A 22558-nucleotide genomic window follows, 5' to 3' on the forward strand; every position below is an offset into this window, starting at 1 on the left:
CCTCACAACAGACCCATTACGTACGTAAGCTTTCTACCATGTACCTATAATAGACACAAGTCTCCTCAAGAGCACAGAGAGTGGTAAAGTAACCAGGGAGTAATGAGTTATTAACATTCAGTACCTTTGTTTCTGATATAATTTCTTTAACTGCAAGTTTGCATAACTTGGTTTTTAACAACGGCCATGTTTACCAATCGGCGAGGCAACGGGCTCTCACAAGCCGATACAAGCCACTTGTACCCTAGACCTCAAAGTAGCCCCGGGCTTTATGAACTCTGGACAATTATCGCTCCGATGGCCATAAAAATTAAAGCCCAAATAAATAAAATGCACACACTAGGCATTCTAAAGGAAGCTGGTTCTGTTGGGTTTTTTCTTACATGGGAACAATCCCCACCCCAGACCCCCCCCACCCCCCCAAACGCCACTGTTTTCTGTTCCAATGTCTGTGAAGTCACAGACTGTGAAATCGTGACCTGAGCCGAAGTCACTTAACCGATCGAGCCCCCAAGGCGCCCCCTGTTCCCATTTCTGTATGGGGGGGGGGGACGACTTGAGACCCAACGCAGGTCTGGTTCGTAACTGCCACACCACACTGCCTTCTACACTCACTCTCATCCTGACACACTGATGCTAACAGTGACCCCTCCTGAGATCAAATTTTATCCTCACATAACACCTTTTACAGCTGAGGGAGCGGAGGTTCAGAAAGCGTCTAAGGAGCAGAGTCAAGGCTTTTCAGTGTTTCATAATGTCAGCATCACTGTGGAGATGGTCAGTTCACAGAACTGCCCCCGTGGTAGGGGTCTAACCTGCCGTCTGGTCTTTGAACCTCAAAGAGCGCTTCAGCCTCAACAGAACTGAGGCACAGACCTTGCTCCCTGGGGTGAGGAGGGGAAGTCCGTTCCTTGGAGTCTCTAATCCTATAATCACTAGGGAAATCTTCATGCCGTTGGTGCGGACCTTATCCCGGAAGCCTCAAAGAACAAATCCAGCCCCTGCACGGAGCCAGACCTTCAACATCAAATGTGGGGTGGCGGCTGCAATACACCCTGAGTCTTTTCAAGGAGGAGCCAGGTTCTGGGGGTGGCGGCGGGTCGTGGCTCAAATATACCTCATCGACCAAAAGACAGAGTTCGTAGGGGCTGGCACACAGGCCTCTCTGTGCGGTGGAAGGGGGTGTGAAGTAGGACAACCTTCCTGCAGGTGCATTTGACCTAGTCTCGCAAAGACTTTTGAAAGGTTCATAGCCTTTGGCCAATAACTCCACTTGGGGAACTCATCCCAGGAAAATCAGCAGCCAAGCACGCCAAGACGTTCACCGCATGGTTATTCATCATAGCAAACAGTATAATCAGTCCCCAACGGTGCGGCGTTGCCCAAAGGAGTTATAGGACACCAACATTACAGAATATTATGAGGTCACTGAAAATCGTATTTTCAAAGAATATTTAATGACGGGAATTTCTCAAGAACTAATGGTTAGTGAAACAGTCAGAAGCAAGTTATACCCATACAGTGCTCCCCATCTATTAAAAAACACATAGTGGGGCGCCTGGGTGGCTCAGTCAGTTGAGCATCTGACTTTAGCTCAGGTCACGATCTCACAGCTCGTGAGCTTGAGCCCCGCGTCAGGCTCTGTGCTGTCAGTAAAGAGCCTGGAGCCTGCTTTGGATTCTCTGTCTCCCTCTCTCTCTGCCCCTAACCCACTCGCATTCTATCTCTGTCTCTCTCAAAAATAAATAAACATTAAAAAAACTAAAAACAAACAAACAAACAAACAAACAAAAAAACACCCAGTCTGGGGCACCTGGATGGCTCAGTCAGTTAAGTTCCCAACAGTTGGTTTCGGCTCAGGTCATGATCTCACAGTTTGTGGGTTCGAGCCCCACAGCAGGCTCTTTGCTAATGGTGGGGAGCCTGCTTGGGATTCTCTCTCTCCCTCTCTCTCTGCCCCTTCCCTGCACGTGCTCTCTCTCTCTCTCTCTCTCTAAAAATAAATACATAAATTTAAAAAATTAAAGACAAACAAACAAAAGACCCCACGGAGTCTGTAAGAAAATCCATCAAGATGTTAATAGTGGCAATGTCTGGCTAGTTGCACATTCGTGGTTTCCAATTCTTCCCCAGGACATTTACAATTTTTATCAAAAAGATAGACGTTATTAAAAGCATACACAGGCATGCTCCGTAACTTTGACTGAAAAGTATTTCCCTCTGGTTGTGACCACACAGGTCTTCCAGAAGTGAGACACAGACTCGTGTCTCCCAGATTTACACGGCTCCAGAGCTTTTGTGGAACATAAATATGTTTGCTCACACAGCCTTCTCTACTCCTTTGTTACCCCACAAATGTTTTTGGGGGAAACAAACTCCCCGAAATGGAATAAAACTGCCTATTTAACCGAAAGCAGGTTGCAGAGGGCACAACGTGCATGCGGGCCGTGGAGGGCCAGGTGCTCCCTTGGAAGGGCTGCCCAGGAGGAGCTGCAGGGGCTCTGGGCCTCCGTCCAGGCTCTTATCTGAACCCAGTGAACTGACTGGACCACAAGATACTTTCAAAACAACCTGCATTGCAGCTTTAGCCTCTTAGAATTTCCCATCGCTGCAAAGCTGAATTCTGTACACAGAAGCAAAACATTTCTTACCTGGGGGATCAGCTCAGCGCGGCTTCAAGGACAGACTTGGAGCAGGAGGTAGGGTAGCAGGCCCAGTTCGGGCACTCACTTCACCCGCTGAGTGACCCTGAACGTGGCCCCTGGCCTCTCTGGGCTTCCCAGAGTCCTACCCCACTGGGCTATCGCTCATTATGATTCTTCGTGGCTGCACTTTTCACTGTATGAAGCAAGGCTGGCCTGTAACCAGAGCACCTTGCCTCCAGTACCCGGACAGAACATAGAGAGTCACACAGTCTGCTGTCAGAAAGACGTGGGACGGCAACACTAATGATGACAAGGACAGTAATAACAGATCATTCGACAAGGGCTTGCTAAGCCCTAAGCCTTGTGCTGAGCAATTTACGTACACCGTTTTATTTTATTCTCGTAACAACCCTGCAGAGTTTTATCAAATGCTTCTAACCCTCCCCTAACAATCCACTTTAGGGATAAGAAAACTGAACTCTTGAACTGACTTGCTGGAAGGTGAGGAGCTGGGAGGCACGGGGATAAGAGTGTGCACTTAGCGTTATCTGCCTTGAGGCCACCTCCGTTCTGCTGCCTCCTGTTTCAGACCGTAGGTGAGACATTTGCTAATCAGGGAGAAAATGGTCACAGATCGGAAGTAGGACCTTAGAGTGTCTCGTGACCTTCTCAGGAGGGGCTGGCTGGCAACTCTGTTGTGAATCCCCTTGAATTTGCTCTCGAAGACCCCCCCTCCCTCACTCAAGTCTCTCCCCTCTCCCTAGTGATGCTCAAACATGGTTATATTTTAGAATCTCCTGGGAAGTTAAAAAAAAAATCCTAATGTCCAGGTTGCACCCCTATGGATTTCATCACAATGACTGGGATGGGGGAGCCAGACATCAGTATTTTTTGAAGATCCCCAAGCGTTCCAATGGGCAACAAGTTTGGGAACTACGACCGTAGGGGTTCCATATTCTGCTGGGGCTTCAGGGAACACCTGGTAACAGGCATGCATTCTGAGACCGGGTCAGAGGCCGCTGGGCTGTCAGAGTTACCTGAGAGCTTCCCAAAGTTACCCTTGGGATGCAGGGGCTGTGGTAAGGACACCACGGAATCAAAGAACATCACCGCACACTTAATACAGGCTCATCTGCAGAAAGCACAGATGAAGCAAATAGGAAGGTAACAGTCACATCAGGCGATGGGTGATTTAAAGGAGGGCCCTGGGGTGCCTGGGTGGCTCAGTCGGTTAAGCGTCCGACTTCGGCTCAGGTCATGATCTCACCGTTCGTGAGTTCGAGCCCCACATAGGGCTCTCTGTCAGCGTGGAGCCCGCTTGGGATCCGCTGTCTCCCTCTCTCTGCCCCTCCCCTATGTGCTCTTTGTCTCTCTCTCTCTCAAAAATAAATGAACATTAAAAAAAAAAAAATAAAGAGGGACCCAGGGCATGGAGCATGCTGAGCCAGGGGATGGGTGGTCTAACAGAGAAATCCCAGGCTTTGGTGGGGGAGCCATCTTTGGGCAGGGCACCCAGTCAGTCATCACACTCCCTCTGCCATGTGCTGTCCCATGCCTCCCAGACCCCCCAGTTCAGCTGCTTGCAGTCTTCTCTGCTCTCTCTCCTCCAGATGTAAGCTGGTATTAAACAAGAGAGGGTCATCAGAAAATGGGAAGCGTAGTCCTTCTCCTCAAGGCCTTGGGCAAATGTCAGGCCCCCTGTGTCCTGGCCCTGGGCAGGAAGGAAGCCTTGCTCCCAACTCCCAGCCCTTCACACCTCACAAAGCAGTTACACATACAGGTACTTAATGAATATTGCCCGGGGAAGTGCGGCTGGACAAAGAAGGAAAGTTGTCCCTGGTCACCGCACCCGGAAGTGACAGCCGGGACAAGTCTGTGCAGGTTCAGAGCTCTGACTGCCACCATGGCCCTTCCGGTGGGGGCAAGCGGGGTGTCTCTTGCTCCGAACACTGTGTGCCCTTCATCCAAAGTGTGGGTGCTCCCCTAATTTGCTAGTGACAGACCCCAACACGCTTGCGTGCACACACACGTTTACACACGCATGCACACACAACCCACGTGGCCGTTTCTGTCCAGGCCTCTGACTCTCCTCCTTCCCTGTCTCCATCCCAATCAGAACGCACTGGTCTCACGTCCCATACTTCAGGGCCCTGATCTCCTCGGCCAGTTAATCCAATAAGCGAAAGCCTTCTAAGGACGACACTGGGAGATAATGGGTCAGTCCCATTATCTTGCCGGTCACCTATGTGCACACTGACAGGAACCTTTTAGAGAAAGCCGTCTGGCCCACAGGGGCACTCTCCGGCTTTTCAGATTCTCAGGCAGTCTGCTAGGAGATCTATTTTGGGCGGAGGGCTTTAATTCACATTAGAGCTTCCAGGACGGTTCCGTGAGATTCCTGATGTGGGACCCCGATTTGTCTGCTTGCCTCTAGTGTCTACCTTCTTCAGTTCTCTCGCCAATTCATCTTACAAAATCTTGCCTAAAGTCCGGCTCTGCTGCCACGACTCCCCCGCTCCATAAGTTTCAATGGCTCCCTATTGCCTAGACTCGAAAAGCCCAACTCATTCAGACATAAAAGCCATTGCTGCAGTCCCAGCTTGGTCCTGCTTTGACAGATTCCCTCACCCCGCTGCTGGTGCCACACTGTGCTGATACACACACCTCCACGTCCCCGCCTCCAATGCTCCCGCTGCCTAGATGGCCTTTGTTCCTGGTTCATCCTTGCCACCAGGCTATGAACACCACGAGGTCAGTGACCTGGATAAAGGCCTGTCTGGGGCCTCATTCAGTGCCCAGCTCATAGCAAGAATTCAAGCTGGGTGAATGACTGCCACCTTATTTCCCACCGCTGGGCCTTTGCTCATGCTGTTCCCTCACCCCGACTCCCCTTCCCATCCTCAGCACCTAGAAATATCACCCAGGGAATAGACAAATGCTCCCTCCTGTCCCTAGGCTGGGAGATAATTCTGGATAATTCTGCTCTTATGACCTTGAGAGACCACATCTGGGGCTGAGCGTCAGGGGTAGGCCCAGAGTCAAAGGGCAGAGTGCGGGATAAGGGTTGTGAACGCTCTAAAGTTCATCCAGACGCAGACAACTTCATGGCAGGACCTCAGGAAGCCTCCTAACTTCATGACTTCCTGTTTTGATTTTTTTCCTTCTCTTCTTTTATCTTTGCGTTTCTCAAGATGAGAAGGGTTGGCTGACTTTTCCAGTTAAGATCCTTGGCGCTTTGCACATGTGTATGCGTGTGTGCCCGCAGAGGAGGGGGGAAAGGCTCTGGGGGGCAGGGGGTTTGTGTGGGGAAGGGCAGTAAGGAATCCTGTTGCTTCTGGTATTTCAGTTCTGGGAGACACAGTTCTCCCAGGCTCTGGGAAGACAGGTGATGGGGCCTCTCTTGTCCACGATCCTAGGCGGTATCCATTTACAGACTCCATGAGAAGAGACAAGAGGCTCCCTGAGTCTGGGATAGAAGATGTTGAGTGACCAGTGAGTGTGTGTGTGTGTGTGTGTGTGTACTGGGGAGGGGCCTAATGCTTGTCTCTGCAGTTCCCTGATTACTGGCCCCTTTTAAAACCCCCCGTGCTAAAACACATACAGAAGGTAGGAAAACTCCAAACCTACTGTGCCTGAGAACTCTGATGGGATGTCCTGGGGGTGGGTTTCTGCCCTTGGCTGTTATTAACCTACTGGGGGAGACAAGACAAAGAACCAGACAATTGGTGCCCTGTGCTTTGGTGGGGGGAATGTGGGGGGGGAGAGACCCTGCAATCAGGAAGGCCTTCCCAGAGGAGGTGCTGAAGATCCAAAGGACTGAGAGCACACAGCCAGGGACAGCCTGGGGAATGCTGAAGACACAGAAGGACAAGCACCTGAAAGGCCCGGGTGTATTTGGGAAAGCCAAGTAAGCGGAGAGAGACAAGGCCTCAGAGGAAGGCCCACACCAGATGGTTTTAGGAAGCTGCTGGCCTTGTGAAAGAGTCTGGACTCTACCCCATGGCAAGGGGAGCCATTGATGGTTTAACACAGGAGAATGGGCTGCAGCGAGACCCAGAGGGGCCAGGCAGTCGCGGCAGAGTAAGAGCTATGTCATAGTCAGGGAGCCCAGGAGCCGGAGGGAGGTCGGGGAGGGCCCCCCAGCCCAAGGAGCAAGCTTCCTGGTCTCCCAGGCCTTAAGTGTGATGGGGGAGGGCGTGGGGGAGAGGCCGCAGAGGAAAGAGGTCTCCAGCATCCCAGTCCCCCATCACGTCCCAGTGTCCCACTGTAGGGAAGGAGGATGTGGGCAGAAACCCGTGAACCGCTGGAAATGTAACAGAAATGGCAAAAATACACGAAAAATACAAAAAAGTACAAAACAGAAGACGGCATCTGTGCAAATTGTGGGGAAAGACGGAGCTTTGAATGAATAGAAAAACACATTTCTCGTTCAGGCAGAAAACCAAAAGAGGGTGCTCACACCCTCTCGAGGCCGTCAGCAGGAGCACGGGGGTCTGGCCTTCTCCTCCCTGCCACAGAGCCCCGCTCTCCCGGAAGGTGGGGAGCTCCGTGGGGTCGACCACACAGGCTCTGCAGGGGCTCCCCATTTCTTGGCCCCAAGCAGGCCTCCTTCTGTGAGCCTGGTGCCGCTCCCCAGAGGCCCTGCCACAGAGAGGGCCCTGGTGGAGACCCGCCCCAAATGGGTGCAGCCCGGGGAGGGATGGGGGCATGGACGACCCTGAGGTGAAGCCTAGGCAAGGTCAGGAGCTCTGCTTTTTTTTTTTTTTTTTAAGTTTATGTATTTATTTTGAGAGAGGCAGAGAGAGTGTGCAGGGGAGGGGCAGAGAGAGAGAGAGGAAGAAAGAGAGGGAAGGAGAACCCCAAGTAGGCTCCACACTGTCAGCATGGAGCCAGATGCAGGGCTTGAACTTGAGAACCACCAGATCATGACCTGAGTGGAAACCAAGATTCAGATGTTTAACCAACTGAGCCACCCAGGCGCCCCAGCCCTCTGCTTCTTGGCCCAGAGGCCTGAACGTCTGATAGACCAGGGGTCATCTCAACAGAGACTCCCTACCCCTGGCCTTCTGGTGTGTTCCAAGGGGATGTTGTCAAGAATATAAAAATCCCTTCCATTTGCTGTCTGGGCCACAGAAGGAGGAGAGAAAGGGGAACGCGCTGGCCTGAGGCCCTTGCTGCGACATCCCTGCATATGTCTCTTGCGGTGTGAAATGAAACTCAGTCGGGGTTATTATTTCTGTCCAGTCCACTCGAGGTTCGAGGGCTGCTACTGGAAAGGCCAGTAGCCTGGGAGTCCCCTGACTCGGGCTTTATCTCAGCCCTGCCGCTCACTGGCTTGTGGCCTGGGACAAGTTCCTGCCTCTCTGGGCCTCAGTCTCTCCCTCTGAAGAGTGGAGGCATTCTGGAGGGCCCCAGATAAGACACGTGGTCCACTTGCCACCCCCAGGACTTCTGTCTCTACAGCAGGCATGGCTAATGGCTCACCACGTCCCGCTTGAGCCCTGTGATCCTTCTTGGTGATCAGCATGGGGACGTCTGAATGTCTGCCTGGGACCATGTGACCCTCTAGAGCTCTGACAGCTGTGCGCTAAGCCCCTGAGAGTCAGGGTACCTCTCAGCATTCAGAGAGGATTCCCGAGGCCTCTGGTAAGTTAAGCCCCACAGATGCCTCCACATCTGCCTTCTCCTCTCCAGACCCATGGCGCCCACACCCCCCTGAGGTACTCCAGCAGCCTTCCAATTCGTCTCCTTCGTGCCTGGCTCTTCTCGAACCCCAGGGTGAGGTCGGCATTCCATAATTATCGCTTTCATCCTACGGCCCCTCCAGAAGCTTCCATGGTTGTAACCATTTGTAGGAATTTGGGCTGTTGGATATCCAAGTTCTTTTCCTGATTTGGTGGTGGTGGTGGGGGGGGCTCCCACTGATACACCACTGATGGGATGTAGCACCTCACCTTCTGTGATGAGAGGTGAAGAGGGGCCCTTCCTACCCAGGGTCCTCTGCTGGCCAAGGAGGGGCATGTGACCCGGTGTGGCCAATCAGACCTCCCACCTGGGATGGCAGATGACTGACTGCACTTCCTGCTCGAGACCCTCAGGGGCTGACTTGGTGCCTCCCAGCGTTCCAAGTCTGGTTCTTCATCGCCCCCAGCCCCTTGAACCTGGGAAGGCCCCCCAGTCCCTGTCTGCTTAAGAGGGCCAGCGTGACCTCTGTTGCTAGCAACCAGGAATCCTCACTGCGTCATGTGCCTTGTCCCTATGTCATCAGATCCAGGTTATCTGTTTGGCCTTGGAGGGTCCCGCACCCTGGTCCCACCTGCGCTCCCCCAATCTCACCCCCGAGTTTGTTCAGCTCTATTGGGGTTCTACTTTTCAGACTGTCAAGAGACAGACCCGGTGTTAAATGTTATGTCTCAGATCCTCATAAAATACAAGAAATCTCCCTAATTCCCAGAATTCTCAGACTGCTTCTCGCATCTGGAAGAAACACAGAGCTTCTTTGCCAGATCGTGTGTGTCCTGACCCTTGGTTTGGGACAATATGGTCCCCAAGTCAGGGGGGGAGGGTTCCCACTGGCCCACGACTGCCTCACTTCCCGCCCCCACATTCCTCAGGACACCCATCTTTAAAAGGACCTCTGTATGCCCTGGCCATCCTTCAGGAGCGACCCTGCCTCCTGCTCCTGCTAAGACATCTTGTCTGACTCCTCCACATCTCATGATTCCCCGTCTTCCATCAGCTTCCATAGCCCTTCTCCCCGTAACCCACTCTTGGGGATAATGCTGGCTGTCATTTACTGAGGGCCTTCCACGTGTCAGACCTGAAATCAAGTGTCACTTAAATTATTTGTCACAATAGCCTTATGAAGTATGTATCATTGTGTCCATTTTGCAGATAAGGAAACCAAAGCTCAGGGGGATCAATTAATACAGTGGCAAGGCCAGAACCCAAGCCTCAGTCTGGGTGACTTCTGAATCAGAATATAAGCTACACAAGGGGTGGTGCTTGGCCTAGTTCTCTGCTGTAACCCGAATTCTGGAATTGTGCCTGACTGAGGGTAGGATCTCAGGAAATTTTTGTTGAATGCCATAAACTGTATGGGTGAGAATAATGCTACAAACTCTGGACCTAACCAGATCCCCTGTATAGTTGCATGGGTCGTGCACTGCACAAATCAAAGGGGTACTATTCACATGGTGTATGGTCTTCTGTGGTTCTCTGGGCCTAACCATGATGCTGCCCTGCTTTTCAACTTAGCCCCGCCTTGTATTGTTTGCCTTGTTTCACGGATGCTGGTTGTTTCTCCAAGAGCTTATCAGCACCTCCATCTTAAATGAGAAAATAATGGACGGGTCTCAGCAGAGTGTGGGATACAAATAAAACCTAAGAAGTATAAGGCATGCTTCTTATGCCCTCTGGCCCTAAATACAATGTCAGTCTGTATTCAGCATCAAATAACCCCCCAACCACACGCTGCCAGTTGCCCAGATGCTGCTTTTGTCCGTAGTGGGAGTGGATCCTCGGGCACTATTCATACTTCCCAGAGCTGGGCCCTCCTCTGCTTTGTCTTTTTGGAATTGTCCACTGAGAGAGCCCACCATCCATCAAGAGCATGCAGACTCTGCAGGGTCCAATGCCTGGCATCTTCCTTGCAAAGACTCAGTCCTGGGCCGGCACTGCCCACACGGAAGCTGTGGAACCCGAGAGCAGGGCAGGGGACCCCTGGCTCAGACCCTCAGCCTTGGTCCACCAGGCCACAGGGGCTGCCCCACCTCCAAGGCAATGGCCCTGGGACATCAATGGCCTTGAAACCCCCTTTATGTTTTATTTTTTTTTTAAGTTTATTTATTTTGAAAAAAATTTTAATGTTTATCCCTTTACTTTTGAGAGAGAGCGAGAGAGCACAAGTGGGGGAAGGACAGAGAGAGGGGGACACACAGAATCCGAAGCAGGCTCCAGGCTCTGGGCTGTCGGCACAGAGCCCGATGCGGGGCTCCAACTCACAAACCGTGAGATCATGACCTGAGCCTAAATCAAGAGTCAGGGGCGTCTGGGTGGTTCAGTGGGTTAAGCGGCCGACTTCGGCTCAGGTCATGATCTCGCGGTTCTGGAGTTCGAGTCCCACATCAGGCTCTGTGCCGACAGCTCAGAGCCTGGAGCCTGTTTCGGATTCCGTGTCTCCCTCTCTCTCTGCCCCTCCCCCGCTCATGCTCTGTCTCTCTCTCTCTCTCTCTCTCTCTCTCTCTCAAAAAGAAGTAAACATTAAAAAAATTAAAAAAAAAAAAGTCAGACGCTTAACCCACTGAGCCCCCCCCAGGCTCCCTTCTTAGATGCCCTGCCCCATCCCAGGCCCCTTTTATGCTGCATCTGCTGAGGTCGGGTGATCCTGGGGGACCAGGTGATGTGTGAAGGCATGGACTGCACACAGTCTGAGCTCCCGGGGCTGGCCTCTAACTCTGGCTCTGCTCACACTGCTGCGTGACCGAGCAAGTTCCTTCCTCCCAGCGTTTCAGTGTCGTCAGGAGACAATAACCGTAACCCCCCTCGGCCCAGCCTGGCACCAAATAAGCACTCAACCAATCTCAGTTATCATTATGGTCTGCAAAATCCCCCCCCCCCCGTGCTCTGCCCCTCCCCAGCCCCCTCCCCGCCCTCCCCCCTCGCTCCCCGTACTGGGTTCAGTGCTTCACTGAGGCTGCATCTCAAGGATGGGGCAGGTGCCTAACCCATCCTCGCAACCCCAGACCTAGCACAGCCCCCCGCACACAAGCTCAGGAGTGTCTGCGGGACAGAACTGAAACACCAGGGCCCTTCCCGCTCTGACAGCCTATGGTTACAAATTGAACCTCCACCCATTTGCTCATCAGACACAAACAAGGACCCTCCCTGGGCTTGGCACTGGCCACTTAGAAACGAAATCCCTCCTTTGAATGTGAGCTCCGTGACATTGTCTGTTTTGGTCACTGTTGTATCCCCAACACTTAGCACAGTGCTGGGGACAGGACAGACTAGACTCTCAAGAAGTATTTATGGAATGGATGTATGAGTGAGAAGCGGGTGACATTTTCCAGAGGGTCCCTACCCTCCCTCACCCACCCACAGGGCCAGGGCAGGGGCTGGCTCCCACTGTCAAGCGGCTGGGCTGCGGGACGGGGTGGGGAGGGGAACACAGCCCCCGGTAGGCCAGCCACCTGGCCTCAAGCCAGACCCATTATCTTTCCAGTGACCCGGGGCTACTCTGATTCTCAAACAATAAATCCGCGAGGCCTGGTCTGTGTGGGACAGCAGCGGATGCAGCCGTGAAGGCTGGGGGTTGAGGGTGCAGTGCCTGTGTGTCTGGGGCCCCCCACAGGAGACCGTGTGGGCAGCTCTTCTGAGCTTGGCCCTGGCTCCCCACCAGCCAATCCCTGGGACGCCATCTGTGGTTGCCCCCTGCCCCCAAGCCACCTCCTGGGGACTCTGGGTGAGAGTGGGAAGAGAGGGCGCGCATAAGCACAGAGACTGGGGCTCCCTCGTCTGCCAGAGCGCACACCCTGTGCTGTGGAGCCCCAGGCCACAGACCGGGTGGGAAGGGGCTGTACCCTACGTGGGGCTGCAGGGTGAGCTAGCGGCCAGCAACATGGGTGCTAAGCAACTCTCCTGGGGATGTCACGTGCACATTAGGCCTTAGGAGGGGGCAGTGACACCTGGGGTACAAGGGGGCCGTTATCCTTGCTATTCAAGTGGCTCCCTTAACTTCTGTCACCTCAATCCCGATAGCTGAAGAGAAGACCTTCAGCTAGACAGGTTCTAGGAAGTCGAAAGCCAAGGTGGGCCAGGAAGAGAAGGAGAAGGTTCTGCTTGAATTCAGGGGTCCTCCCTTGGAGTGTCTGTGCAGCTGACAGTGACTCCCTAACTACGGCCCTTATTCATAGATGGGGAGGTTTGCAGCCATGTTAGCTCCTCCCCAAACACACCCACCCACGCACCCACACACACACATACACACACACACACACACACACACACACACACACGGCTGATTGGATCAGAATGAACATTAAAGCTGAGCCTGATTCACACCCCCTCCCTCATAGACAGCTGATTGGACCAGGAGGAACATTTAAGTCAAGCCGAGCCAATCAGAGCCCCCGACGACCATTATTTAAGGTTGTAACTGCCCCTTCACCCTCCCACATCCCTGTCCCCTTCCCTGATTTCTCTTCCTAGCCTTATCTTCCATTATACAATTTACTTTATTGTCAGTCTCCCCCACTGGAATGTAGGCCCCAAGAAGGCCAGCGTTTTTGTCTGTTTTGTTCCCTGCCGCGTCCCGAAGTGCTTCTAACTGTGCCTGGCACATAGTAGTTGCTCAGCAAAAATCAGTCGGCTGAATGAATTCTCTTTCCAGGAGACGTAATAATAATTCACATTTACTGAGCACCTACTGTTGGTGTTCTTCTAAGTACTTTAGATGTGTGTTCGCTTATTATCTCCATTTTATAAATGGCTTGCCTAAGGTTACGTGGGGGAGAGGCAGAATTCAAAGCTGTCTTGCAGGGGCTGGGTGTATCTATGTGTATTATTCTACGAGAGACATTGGTTTTATGGCCTGCAAACACATTTATAAACATCTTACCGGAATTCTCACCGTTCCCCTGGGGGAGGTACTATTTCCCTCATTTTAGAGATGAGCGAACTGGGGCTCAGAAAGGTTAATTGACTTGCACGAGGTCCCACAGCAAAAAAGTGGCAGGGCTGAAAGTAGCACCTAGGACTTTACACTCTCCCCCCGAGCCCCGGTTCTTTTCAGGCACTAAGGCAGCTCCTGGAAAATGCTGTTCCTGCCCTCGGAAACGTATGCTTTCTCTAGGAAGATAAGCTAGAGGAAGGGACAGATTTGCAGGCCCAAGCAGAGGCTGAACTGACCGAGGAAGGAGAAGTAACAAGGCTTGTTTCCTCTCCGTTACTGTGAAATCCTTCTAAAGGAGTGACAGCAAAGCAGAAGGCAAGACGCTGGAAGGGGAAATTGGAGCACACGGAAGGGGGGTGCGGTACAAACACTCCAATTCATGCTGGATCCCAAGTATTTTCACCATCATGGCTGCCTTCCTCAGATTACCTTCTGCTCTATTTCCCAATTAAAGGATGGCTCATAGACCTGAGAGCAATACTGTACTTCCAGCCCGTGGTCTGGCCAGCACAAAAGGGAAGGGGAAGATTTCCTCCTTTCTTGACTCTAAGATCTTACTGGTTTGTGAAAGGATCACTGACTCCTCAGCTGACTCATACCTGAAACTCCACCATTAGGGATTAATTCCTTTGGTGCTACACCTTGCTGCTTTTTACACGTCGATACTCCGGAGAAGTGCGGTGGTGGGAGATGTTGTTGATCGTACTCATTCTGAGTATGCTTTGGGGACTTTCCTTGAGGCAGGTCTGAGGAGAAAGAGCTAAGGCTACTGGCTAAAAGGGGGAGAGGGGGAGGTGAGAACCGATGCGGTGGCTGGGGTCGGTGCAAACTCTTAACCTCAGACTCTGGCTGATGAGGTCACTGGCCATCACCGAGTATGGTGTTCTTCATGCTGTGTCCCACAGGAGAGCTCCTACCCATGAGCCTCTCCAGTGGTCAAAGCCCCTGCCCCCTGCACATCCCACCATCAGTGTGAAAGCCTGAGAAGCGAGGGCACTTGCTCAAGTCACCCAGGGGGGAAGTGAACAATGGCTATGTCCAGGGCCACACCCAGGTCTGCAGACACTCAGGTCAGTGCCCAGTCCCCACCCTGTCAGTTCTGGGGGCCCTGCGCACCGGAAGGGAGCACAGAGATCACCCGAGGGTGGTTCACGGGCTTTGTTCCCACGTTACGGACACTGGTGGGGCATTCTGCTTCCCCCTCCTGCCTTCTGGAACATCTGTGCAGGGGATACTCCCCACCCCCTCTCCTGAAGCCCCAGCAAGGAGCTCTCAGATCCCGAAGGGTCGCTTCTCATCTGGAAAGCCTCGCCTGGTCAGAGGACAGTGCAGTGGCCAAGCCGGGGAAGCTGTGCTACTGCGTTTCCACCAGCAGAGGGCGGTGGCGGCGCTGCTCTCAGCCTCATCCAGAACTCTGTATTTAGACTGTGTGGGAGGAGATTTAGCAGACCGGCTCTTCCTTAGGCTGGGGTTCTTGAGACACGCTTCAGCCTTGACCTAAATGCTCACAGTCATAGTAGCTCGCTATTATGCTCAGTTCACCAGAAAACTCTTCTTTATATTGCCATGAAAATCCACCTCCTTGTACGTCTTGCCATAAGCGCCCTAACTCTGCTTCTGGAGCCACACAGAAAAAGTCAACTGTTTTTTTATTTGCCAGCCCTCGGGAGCTGAAGTCTCTTTCCTAGTTGGTCATCCACAGTGCTGTGTGACATTGGGCAAGACACTTTCCTTCTCTGGGTCTTTATTTCTTACCTATAAGAAAATAGAATGGATCCTGATAAATCCTGAAGCTCTTCTTTCCAATTCTGACATTTCCAATGACACCCCTTTAAGAGTTCCTGCTGAAGGGCAGAAGAGGGGACCCTGCACCCCCCGCCTCTTGGCTGGGGTTTCCCGCACTCACGGTGGCTCCCGACACTCCTTCACCACCCTCCAAGCCACAGCCTGTTCTTAGCCCCTTTCCCTCGGGGTTTGGGTTCCCCTGGCTGCTGTGTATTCTCAGCCATCTCCACCTGAGCTCACTGTCACCCCAGGCCACCCCGACACCTTCCACTAATCCATCTGACCCAAGCCGCAGGTCACTGAGCTCACATTCCACCTGTGGCCCCAGAATGCCTGGCCACTTGGTGGGGAGCAGGAAGGATGGGTTTGTGGGTGGCAGGTCCCCACCTCAGAACCCGGAGGGCCTGGCTTCTTGCCTTGATTGATCTTACTCTCTTTCTCCCTCCCCCCAGGCCCCTTTGTCCCGGACCAGCATTCTTCCTGGTTCTGGTGATGCTGCTTCCTCTCACTTCCAAAGCTGAGCCACCGCATCATCTGTGGTTTCTCCTGAGTCAGGACTATGTGGTTACACGTACTCAAAGAGGTCAACTTGAAGACGTTCAACAAGTTCTCTCTCTCTCTCTCTCTCTCTCTCTCACACACACACACACACACTCCAAATGATCAAGTCGTTCTGTTATCCCCGGGGAAAATCCTATTATTTGGGGTGTAAGTCTTCTCCAAGCTGCACTCAGTGAATAAGTGGAGTAGAGTGCTTTCATCCCTCCCTGTTCACTGTTTCTGTGAATTGCCCATCACGCTTTCCTGGGCTGCTGAAAAAGTCCGGCATGGTCAGATTCCTGTGAGCTGACGCATCAGCCTATGCCCCATCCCTGTCCCCCCTCAGAACACTACCTGATCCCGTAAAGCATTTTAACCGTGGGATGTGGTGGGAGGCAGCCTCCAAGGTGGTGCCCTGCAGTCTCTGGTTCCTGGTAGACACAACTCCCGTAGTCCCCTCCCCCATTTTACCAGGGTTGGTCTGTGACGCTAATGGAATGTGGTGAGAACTATAAAAGCCTGTGGTTTCTGCCTCGGGCCCTCCTCTCTTGGATCTCCTCTCAGGGGAAGCCAGCGGCCATGGGTGAGGACATTTAGCCTCCGCAGAGACCCAGGTGGCAAGGAATTAGGGCCTCCTGCCAACAGCTCTGTGAGTGAGCCCGGAAGTCTACGTGCCCCCAGTCGAGCCTTCAGTTGAGTGCAGCCCAGCAGACAAACGAATGGCAGCCTCATGAGAGATCCTGGGCCAGATCTACCCAGCTAAGTTTGGCAGTCATTCGTTATGCAACACTAGAAAACGAATACAAAACTAATGATTCTAAACGTTTCTACTTTGCCTTCTTGGTCCCTATCCAGTTCCCGACGTGGTTGGTTATCTATAACAAAAACAACCTTTTTATCAGCAGGACACTGTCAGGGATTTCTTTATGGAGCCCTCAAACCACCCTGGAATGATCTCTCCAGTAAGTTCATGTTTATTTCTGGCCCAGGGGCATCAAATCAGAGCAAGCTAAGAGACAGCCTTGCGCACTGCTCTCCAAGAAAATGGGGCCACCCAGTGATGCACCAAAAGTCAGGGGCAACTGCGGGACTGGGTTTCTTGCTAGCTCTCCTGGCTCTGGCCCGCTCCCGCGTTTATGCAAAGCCCTGCCATTTCTTTCAGAGAACACATCCCACCTACTGGGTGAGAAAAGTCTACCAAGCTCTTCACAGCCACCCCCACTCTGCCCTGGCCAGAGAGAGGCCCTGTAACCATTCTCATCAGGAAGCCTCCCCATTTGCAGATAGACGAACGTGCCAGCAAATAAGCCATGGTCCAAATGTGAACAAGATGCCCTGCTTCTCAAGGTCAAATCCTGTCTCAGGTTTTCTAAGGGATGTGTATTTATGTATATTTCTTTGTTTAGCTCAAGCAGAGTAACCTTGAGCTTGAATGGCTTCCACTGCACCGAGGTAAAAACTCAAACTCCTTAGTATGATCTCCAGGTCCTGGATAATCTAGCCCCTGCCTAACTGTTCATCTCTTCTGCATTTCTGCTCTCCTGATCACCCATGATGCCTCCCCTATACTGGCCTTATTTGCTGCCCTGAGCCTTAGCACACACTGTTCCCTACTGCTAAGACACTCTTCCATGTGGACTTTACATAACTGACTCCTTTCCATCCAAGTTTTCAGAGAGGTCTTTCTTGACTGTCTTACCTAATATGTCCCTCCCAAGTCTCTATCACATCACTGACTTGGGCTTTTTTCACAGCACCTACTGTGTATGAAATAACCTCAATGACTGGTTTGTTTCCTTGTTTATTGTTTGTCTCCTTGACTGGCCCACACAGCTCCTGAGAACAGAAACCTTGTCTGTACACCCGTCTATACTGTTTGCATGATCCAGAAGCTTCTCTGATCTCTTGGAGCTCCCTTTCCATGCCCCTCCCCCCACCCGCGTCCTGCAGATTGCCAAATGTGTGTAATCAGGGGAGCAGAAGCCCCAGGTCGTGATGCTGACCGAGGCTTGGTATACACCAAGGACTGCTGACCTCTTGGTCTGTGTCATTCTGGTTTCTTCTGGCTCTATCACTTTCCAGCTGTGTGACTTCGGCGGAGTTACCCAGCTATCCTGTGCCTCAGTTTCCTCATCTGTAACACGGGGCAGCCCCTGTTTCATGGGGCTGCTGTGAGCACTCCAATAAGACAAGGAGCAGTCCCTGGCCCATTGTATGTCCTCAATAGGTGTGAGCAATTGTTGTTCTTACAACACCCCTGTCAGGTAGGATTTATTGCCTCTAGTTTAGAAGTAAGAAACCAAGGCTTTAGGGTCTAGTAGCTTAGCTAGGAAGTAGCTGAATCCGAGCTGAATTCTAAGCCCCAAAGCTCCTGACTTCATGGCCACATATTCCAATTCTTCCTACAGAAATGGAGCTAACTGGTCTGAATTCGCTCCCCCTTCCCAGCAACTGCCTCCTAGCACATACAGAACTAGCTCTTTCTGTATTCCTCCAGCATGAGGCGGTGCCCACATTACCGCGGTCTCTAGTGCACCCTCCCACCTCACGGATGGGGCAAACTGAGGCCGAGAAGGGGCTTGTGGGTGAGCCGAGATGCCCAGGGCAAACCCTGTTGCGTGATGCTAAGTTCACAGGATACTGCTCCCAGATGCCCAACCAGGCTGCTCTTTCATGTGGGAGAATGGCTGCAGGCGGCTGAGCTGGGGTCTGTCAGAAGCCTCAGTCTTATCCACAGGGCCTCACTACCCGCCCTCAGGGCCTTAAATTCAAAGCTTGTAGTCCAGAAGACTTCGGGCCGTGGCCAACACTTGTCACCACCCCCTACCTCAAAACGTTTCTTGGTCCTAAAAGATCCTGGCCCAGTATCCTGGTGGAATCCTGGGTGTTGGAACGGAAGGATGGGAGGGCATTGTCCCTGGTCTCGAGGAGCCCAGTGGGTGTAGCAGGAACAGGTGTGAAAACAGAGTGAGGCCAGCCACGTGGTAGGCACGGTGTGAGCAGAATCTGGTGGCAGACCAGAGGGAGAAACAAGGTAGTCCCGGGGGGCTTCCCCCAGGTGGTGCCCCAGAGCCGTGGGGGGAGGACCGCGAGCAGGAAAAAGGGCACAAGGGTGGGTAAGACCAGGACCAGCTCAGGGGTGGGATGGAGGGGTGCATGTGGGGGACGGGGGAGATCCCGTGGAGCCAGGGAAGGTGTGAGCTTAGCCCGGGAAGAGAGGGGAGACCCTGGGAACTTTCAGAGTGGGAGAGGGCCCCTGCAAGTGAGGGAGAGTCGGCAGAGATGAGGTTGGGGACAGGGACACCCAGTGCCCGTCTGCCATGGGCCTTCCTCTGACAGAAGCAGACTGGTCCTTCCACTGCCCCGAGGAGGAGTGAGAACCATAACTTGCCCAAGGTCACACAGCTTATTCCTGGCAATGCCAAGATTTGAACTCAAGTCTATCTGACTATGCGGCTGTGTGTGTGTGTGTGTGTGTGTGTGTGTATTACACATAAAAATATATAGATAAAATTAATTAATTAATTAATTGCTTTTAACTGAAGGAGGTGACTGCAATATACAAATAAAAATGACAGTGCAGAGGTCTCCTGTCCACCACAGGGGTGAGAGAGGCAGTTACCTTGGCCCTTTGCTTCCTCGTGCCCAGACCCCCGGCCCCCACACCCTCGCCTTGTTGCCCAGTCCAGCTGTCCAGGAAGAGGTCACTCGGAGAAGGAGGGAAATACCTTCTCAGGCTGCTTCCCTTTCTTTGTCTGGGGCTCTGCTAGGAGGGGTCTGCTAGGCAGGAGGCGGAGACGGAGAAAGGAAGGAAGAAAGGAAATCCCCCCCAGCTGTTAGGAAAGAGGGTGTCTCTTGGAAATGCGCTCCATGATCCCTGGGTCCTGTGGAAGCTCTGAACACAGGGGCAAGGGGCTGGGGGAGCTGAACATCACCTCACCCACTTCATGTCCTGAAATCTGGGCTCCCCTCGACTTCTGACGCCTATGTGACACCTCGGGCAGGGCACTAAGTGGCCTGGGGCCTGACTCTCGGTATTTGTACATTTAAGCATCATCTGACGGCACAACGTGAGCCAGGTCCTCTGCCAACTACACAACATGTCTCCAAGGAAGTCTCTGTCTGAAGACCCTTCTCTGCCTCAAACAAATAGAGCACCCAGCATTGGCCAATACAGTATGCTGTTGATAGTAGAATATGGGTGGTGTTCACTGCAAAACTATTTAAACTTTAAGGTATGTTTGTAAAGCTTCATAATAAAATGTTGGTGGAAAAAAGCTATCTTCCTCAGTTCAAAGTATTTATTTATTTATTTAATTTATTTATTTTTGAGAGAGAGAGGGAGAGAGAGAGAACAGGGGAGGAGAAGAGAGAGGGAGGCAGAGGATCCAAAGCGAGCTCTGCCCTGACAGCAGAGAGCATGATGCGGGGCTCAAACTCCCAAACTGTGAGATCACGACCTGAGCCAAAGTGGGACGCCTAATCGACAGAGCCACCCAGACACCCATCTCAACTCAAAGTATTTAATGGGTAAACATGTGATGTAGGTTCATCAAAGTTAGGAATAAAGTACTACTATTTGCTTAACACTTTCCTAGAGGTGCTAGCCAATGCAATTAGAAAAGAAAAAGTTGCTAGAAAATTATAAGTAAAGAGGTGAAACTATTACTACTTGCAAATGAGAAGATAATATCTTTAGGATACCTGAGAGAATATCCTGAGAAAGTACCATAAACAATCAGTAAATTTAGTAACATGGCGAGATAAAAAATGAACATATAGCAACCAATGGCTTTCTAATATGCAGTCACCAGTTTGCACCATATAATGGAAAAAAGGGCCCCATATATATACAAGACCAACAGCAAAACAGTCAATACAGATGGCAAGAAATGCAGAGATCTATCTGAAGGAAAATTTTAATTTACTACAAAAGGGCACAAAGGACTAGAACAAGCAAACTACAAACACAGACTCAACATCGTAAGGTTGTCCACTCTCTCTAATTTATCCTATGCAGTGGAAAAGATTGGACGGTCCCTAAATAAGCCCAAACACATACAGAAATGTAGAATGTAGCAAAGACTGCAGCTCCAATCAGATGATCTGAAATATGGATGACCACTAAGTGGTATGAACACAACCAGAAGGGAAAAAAAATTAAGATGAGTCTACACCTCATACTTCACAAACAAGGCAAATTTATTATTATTTGTTTAAGTTTATTGATTTTGAGAGGGAGAGAGAGAGAGAGCACGAGTGGGGGAGGGGCAGAGAGAGAGGGAGGGAGAGAAAGCATCCCAAGCAGGCTCCAGGCTGTTAGTGCAGAGCCCAACACGGGGCTCAATCCCATGACCGTGACATCACAACCTGAGCCGAAATCAAGGGACTGAGCCACCCAGGTGCCCCTACACCAAGGTAAATTTAAATATAGATTTAAATATAAAGATGAAATTGTAAAAGTACTGGGAGGCATGGAGGGAAACTACTGTATAACCTTGGAGAAGGGAAGGCTTTTCCAACCATGGCCCAAGATCCAGAAGCCATAAAAGAAGAGACTGGTAAATTAGACCTCTTGAGATTTAAAACAAGAAACCTGCATTACAGCAACACCATTTGAGAGATATAGCTGCAACTCTTATCCCCCAAAAGGGCTAATTTCCCTAATATACAAATAACTTAATCGATAAAAGAATCCATGACCTTTTAGAAAAACAGATGAAGGAAATGCATAGACGATTCCCACCAAAAGAAACTGCAGATAGATTTTAAACACGTAAAGATATTTCAACTTCATTTTTAATAGAATGCTACTGGAAACCACTCTGAGAAAAGTTTCCCACACATCACCTTAGCAAAAAACTTTAAAAGTATGCCAACACTCCAGTTTTAAGGGGGCAAGGAAACAGGCACACTTACACTTTGCTGGTGAGAACGTAAACCATTACAACCTCAGCGGGAGACAATTGTGCCAATATCTATCGAAATTTCAAAAGCACCTGCCCTTTCCCGCTAATGTGAAATTCTTAACTAAGGAATATTTACATGCAATAAAAGGCAGAGATCTTCTCTACACAGCTCGTTGCATTTCTATATACGTACACACTCGTGTAACTACCACTACAATGAAGACACAGAACATTTCCATCACCCTAAAAGTCTTTTCATGCCAACCCCAAATGCAACCTCTCTTCTCACGTCTGTCAGCGTAAATCATTTTCGCCTCGTCCTGAACTTCCAGTAAGTAGAATCGTATGATGTGGACTGTTCTGTGTATGGCTTTTTCTGATCAATGTATTTTAAAGATCCATCATGCTGCTGTGGGTATCAGTAGATACTCCTTCTTACTGCTGTGTATTATTCCATTTCCTGAATCTACTACAATTTGCTTATCCTGCTGATGGACACCTCTTCATAGGCTTATCGGCTTTTTTGGATATTCACTTTTACATGACGCTTATTTAAGTCTTGCCTTTCTTTCTTCGCCCATTTTGAACGCAGTCGTAGATTATGGATACCAGTCCTTTGTGAGGAATACTCACCGTACGTATTGCTTCCCATGTCTGTGGTTTGCCTTTTCACTTTTTTTTTTTGTTTTAAGAATTTTATTTTTTATTTAAAAATTTTTTTTATAATTTTTTTTAATGTTTATTTATTTTGGGGGGGTGGGGGGAGGGGGAGAGAGAGAGAGAGGGAGACACAGAACCCGAAGCAGGCTCCAGGCTCTGAGCTGTCAGCACAGAGCCTGACGTGGGGCTTGCACTCAAGAACCGCAAGATCAAGACCTTAGCCGAAGTCGGATGCTTAACTGAGCCACCCAGGCACCCCTAGTTTTTATTTATTTAAATGTTTACTTATTTATTAGAGAGAGTGGCAGAGGGGTAGAGAGAGAGCGAGACAGAGAATTCAAAGCAGG

General features: G+C 51.1%; 1 protein-coding gene across 3 annotated transcripts in view; it reads right to left on the bottom strand.

Moving 5' to 3' along the window:
* The window catches only part of CORO2B (coronin 2B), a 132555-nt gene that overhangs the window by 26587 nt on the left and 83410 nt on the right, over positions 1–22558 (bottom strand). The window contains exon 3 of one of the 3 annotated variants that reach the window (XM_058737255.1): positions 18470–18648. The exons of the other annotated variants lie outside the window; for them this stretch is intronic. Within the exon in view, the coding sequence (XP_058593238.1) occupies positions 18470–18648 (179 nt within the window). The remainder of the gene's footprint in view (positions 1–18469; positions 18649–22558) is intronic. 3 annotated transcript variants of the gene reach the window in all.

The sequence above is a fragment of the Neofelis nebulosa genome, chromosome 7 (genome assembly GCF_028018385.1).
Source record: "Neofelis nebulosa isolate mNeoNeb1 chromosome 7, mNeoNeb1.pri, whole genome shotgun sequence".
Classification (NCBI taxonomy): Eukaryota; Metazoa; Chordata; class Mammalia; order Carnivora; family Felidae; genus Neofelis; species Neofelis nebulosa.